This window comes from Plectropomus leopardus, chromosome 24 (genome assembly GCF_008729295.1).
Source record: "Plectropomus leopardus isolate mb chromosome 24, YSFRI_Pleo_2.0, whole genome shotgun sequence".
Classification (NCBI taxonomy): domain Eukaryota; kingdom Metazoa; phylum Chordata; class Actinopteri; order Perciformes; family Serranidae; genus Plectropomus; species Plectropomus leopardus.
The window spans coordinates 12,394,423-12,398,806 of NC_056486.1; the positions used below are offsets into that span (position 1 = coordinate 12,394,423).

The window sequence follows — 4,384 nt, forward strand, 5'->3', positions numbered from 1 at the left end:
AAACTCACAGAGTTGGAGCTCCCTCTAGAGGTGAGAGGGGACACATGTTGCGCTGGACTCCAGCCCGGTGAGTTCACGGGATGTCAGCTCTTTTGATGATTAAATTCTGACCTAAGCAGCTTTTTTTTTTTACTGTCAAATTAATATGAACTTCTAAAAAGAGAATTAGTGTACCTAATAAAAAGTGTAGGAATAATACCCAGTCATTTACTGGCAGATCAGTGAGGGGTTACACAAATTAGAAGTTAAATAAAACAAAAATCTTTTTTTAGAACTATTTTTTTTTTACCTAAACAATGGAAATCTTGCCAAAAATCACAACTAAAAGCAATAGAAAGCATGTGATTTTTAATTGCAAATTTATCTGAATTAAAAAGTGTCAATCATATCTAACAGTCACCAAAGATTAAATATGTTTGCAGTGGAATACAGTTTAATAATAATAATACATAGTGTAAAAAATCTTCTACAACACCATTAAACTACAGTACAGAGATGCAGAATTCTTAACTGAAAGCTGTTGTCAGTAATGTGATGTAGCTTATATATGGATGTGTGTGTGGGTGGAGGGATAACGAATTTCCAGGCTTTGTGAGAGCACAGGAGGAGAGCTTACTGGTAATTTTGAGTAGGTGGGAAGGCGGCTTAACCGTGGGCGAAAAAGTAACCAGGTTTTATTTTACAGAAGTGGCAAAGCAGGCGATGCAGAGTGTCGGACAGGTGAGTGGGATGGGTGTTGTTTGTAGTCCTGCGATTGTGTTTATTCGTGTGTGTGTGTGTGTGTGTGTGTGTGTGTGTGTGTGTGTGTGTGTGTGTGTGTGTGTGTGTGTGTGTGTGTGCAGAGCCTATTTGGAGGTTTTTGTGTGTTTCTGCAAGTGTGTGGGGGATGTTTTCCCTGTTCCCACTACTCTACTGGTGAAGTTCTGTCAGTGACTCCGAGTTGCTTCAACCTGGTCGTCACTCTTTTTCCCATCTGGTTGAACTGGGAGCTGTAGGTCGCCTCCATCTGAAGCTCCCTCTGGTGCCTGTGACAGAGCATTTAGCGTTACACATGGGCCAACCGAGGAATTAAAAACTGGTTGAAGAACCAGAGTCCGATTCAGCATTCAGCATGAAGCATCCAAACCACTGTCAATTTCAGCTCCAAAAAGCAGTAGTGTTTATTATTGTTTTGACTAAAATGCAGCAATCAAATTTCAAAACACGTTTTTTTTTTCAACATTTAAATTTCAAGATAAAGAAAACCACATCATGTTGTTGTTTGTCCGCATACAATATTTCTGGCTATTTCCCAATGCAAATCATATGTTTTTCAGTCATCCAAAACAGCATTAAATCATGCTTGAATGTACACTTTTCATTTTGGTTAAATCTAAATGGTCAGTCTCCTCTGGCAGCCGTGAGTCGGGACTGTTTTGGTCCTTGTCAATGTGTTCAAGGTCGTGTTGACTCAGAAATGTAAGAGTCAGCTTTTGTACTGTGAGTTTACAATGTATAAACAGCCAACACTTAATATTATCTGGCAGAACGCTGCACAGCTTGGAAGGACAATAATGTTTTGCTTTGTGCTTAGCGTTATGCATTGTTTGGAAATGCAAAAGTTTTACTGAAATAAATGAAGAGCATTAACTTTTTGAAACCTGAGCTTATTGGTTTGATATATTTTTAAAAACAACATGGAAAGAAGTTACAAGATACAAGAAAATTACTTAAAATTCAGCCAATAAAAAACTAAGAAAAAGAAAAGAAAAACAATAGTGGATGATAATTATAACAATTATTATAATAATATTTTGTTTTCTGGACATTTTTCCCTTTTTTGCTATTGCTCAGGTTTCAAAGGTTTAAAAGCATGTAAAAGGCATCTGACTGCAGTACAAGCAAACTGATGTCTTTTCAGGCTTCAAGGGGTTAACTGAGATCATCTACTGTTCATCATCCTCAATTATGAGTCATTGCTAGAATTGTGCCAGGCTGAAACCTAAAACACAATCTTGATTCATGCTCAAAAGCAATGATAAAAAAGGGTCTGACTTTTTTCTGTCGTGAAAAAGTCGCATCATGCAGAGTGTTCCAGCTCCCAGGAAGCTTTTGTTGGAAGGAACTCCAAGTACATGGTTTGCACATTTATTAACTTCATGTTAGCTTTGAGGAACTAAAAGTACAACACGTTCCAATATATCTACATCTGGTGCTTGAACATTTGTCTTATGTATTGCATGGGAAGTAAATAGGTAATCATTGTGTCGACTTACCTGACTGTCATTCCTCTGGTGAGGTTGCTTTTTGAGACCAGAGCTTTCCCCGACAAGAACTCGGCTCTGATAATCTCCGGTGTTAGCTGGACACCTGAGCTTTCACACCTGAACACAAACAAACGCAAATAGTCTGAGCAAGAAAAGCAGAATAAGCTTCAGACAAGATGATCAATAGCTGTCAATGTTGCATGTGCTTACGGTTTGTCCATTAGTGGTGGCAGATCATCAGGAGGGCCGCTGAGAGCAGTAGGAGGTGCTGTGAGGGGAAGTGTATCTGTGCTGTAGTCCACAGACCTACAGAGGACACACACAGTGCTTTTTCCCCTGAAGAGCCAGAGCGCACATTACCGAATCCAGATAATGGTCACATATCTACTCCATCTCGCTTGGATGAAAGGAGAGCTCAGGGTTGTTTGAAATCGCAGTTTGAACAGGAATGATAAAAGATCTCTCCAGTGAAAGTTGATACCACTTAAGGGCGAGATAGAATTAAAACACGGACAAGCCACAGGTTTGCTTTTAGAGCAATACCTTCACAACGGCGAGGACACGGGTTCACGGTTTGCATTTTGAAGTACAATGGGTCATTTTGAGATATTATTAAACATGTCTACCATATTTTCTATCACATCTTTCACTCCTAAAACTAAACAGGTCATGTAATTGCAAGCTAATGTTAGTTCTGTCAGTTTTATAGCTCAGTTCAGAACACAGCTTACACCTGGTATTTCCTGGTTATAAATATTAAACCTGCAATAATTAATTTTCTTTGCAATTTTGGTGCAGCAGAAACTTTGACAAAACATAATCACCTTTGAAGTTGACATGGCAAACTTGTTGTTCATTGGCTTGATTTTTGTTTTTTTACACCCAGCAGTTACAGAGCAACTTTATCATTAATTTTGTTTCAGGCCACCTGGTAAAAGTAAGTTTCCATCTGCCTTTTTTTATGCACATTTTAAATTTGTGCATAAAAAGCTCAGTGGAAATGCCCAGAACCTCTCTAAAGTGTCTAAATGTGGTCAAATGTTTTTTATGATGAGGAGTGGTGGAAAAGTCGGTGTATGAATGAAAGGTAAATGCCACTGAGTGCACAGGAATCAAATTCAGCGATTAACCCTTTGAAACCTGGATCGACATCAGTTCTCTTGTGCTGTGTTGCGATGCCTTTCAGAAGCAATTAAAAATTCAGAAACCTGAGCAAATATGTTGGTTTTCTGTCAAAAACATGGTAAAAAATTGAAACGTAATCAGCAGCTTGGCATGATGTGTCTTACGAATTGCAAGAATTTAGTAAAGGGTGACAATAAATGACCACAAAAATTGCTAAATTAAAAAGACAGGAGAGAATCATTAGAAAATTATTATTAAAAATGTGTAAAAACATGAAGGTCTTCAGGCCATTGCGTTTTTCCCCTTTTTATTGCTAATTTTAAGGTAATTTCCAAACATTTTGGTAATTCTTGTGTCATTTCTTATCAAATTGCTAGTTGCCTTCTTTTCATGTTTTTGAAAGAAATCAACTTAGTTTGCTCAGGTTTCAAATCGTTAAATGACATACAATCATGGCATAGCGTCACTGCGTAGGTCACTGCGTAGGTCACTGCGTAGGTCACTGTATAGGTCACTGTGTAGGTCACTGTGTAGGTCACTGCGTAGGTCACTGTGTAGGTCACTGTGTAGATCACTGCGTAGGTCACTGCGTAGGTCACTGCGTAGGTCACTGTGTACTGAAAGCCTACAATTTTATCCCCATTCAAGTAAGCAGAGAGCTAAACTGGACGTTAGACATCACTGCCAGCAAAAGCCTCTAGTGCGCCTGCTCTATTCAGACCCAACAATGCAAAAGCACAGCGGATGATCCAGGTAATTTTACAAAGTGAAGTCTATCATTTTTGGCTTAATGCGCCACTGAGCACAACTTTGGACTGGACCACAAGTGTCACCTGCTGCTTATCTCCATGAGCCAACTCCCCAAATTCACATAATAGCAGTGAATGGAAAAGCACACAAATTTGCATTTTCTCTGGCTTTTCTTTCTTATATTCTGAAAATTTAGTCAAAATTTGTGCCTCATGTGGTTGGAAACCCAACTTGTGAGTCCAATATTAACTCGCTTTTAGCTC

At 38.8% G+C, this 4,384-nt stretch overlaps 1 protein-coding gene across 3 annotated transcripts in view; it reads right to left on the reverse strand.

The window, feature by feature from the left end:
* Nucleotides 1–401: 401 nt before the first annotated feature.
* The window catches only part of cfap221 (cilia and flagella associated protein 221), a 31,594-nt gene continuing 27,611 nt past the window's right edge, over nucleotides 402–4,384 (reverse strand). For all 3 annotated transcript variants that reach the window (XM_042513268.1, XM_042513265.1, XM_042513267.1), the window contains 3 exons: nucleotides 2,457–2,552; nucleotides 2,256–2,363; nucleotides 402–1,025 (listed from right to left, as the gene is read on the reverse strand). In XM_042513268.1, coding sequence (XP_042369202.1) covers nucleotides 905–1,025; nucleotides 2,256–2,363; nucleotides 2,457–2,552 — 325 coding nt within the window. In that variant the 3' untranslated portion in view covers nucleotides 402–904. The remainder of the gene's footprint in view (nucleotides 1,026–2,255; nucleotides 2,364–2,456; nucleotides 2,553–4,384) is intronic.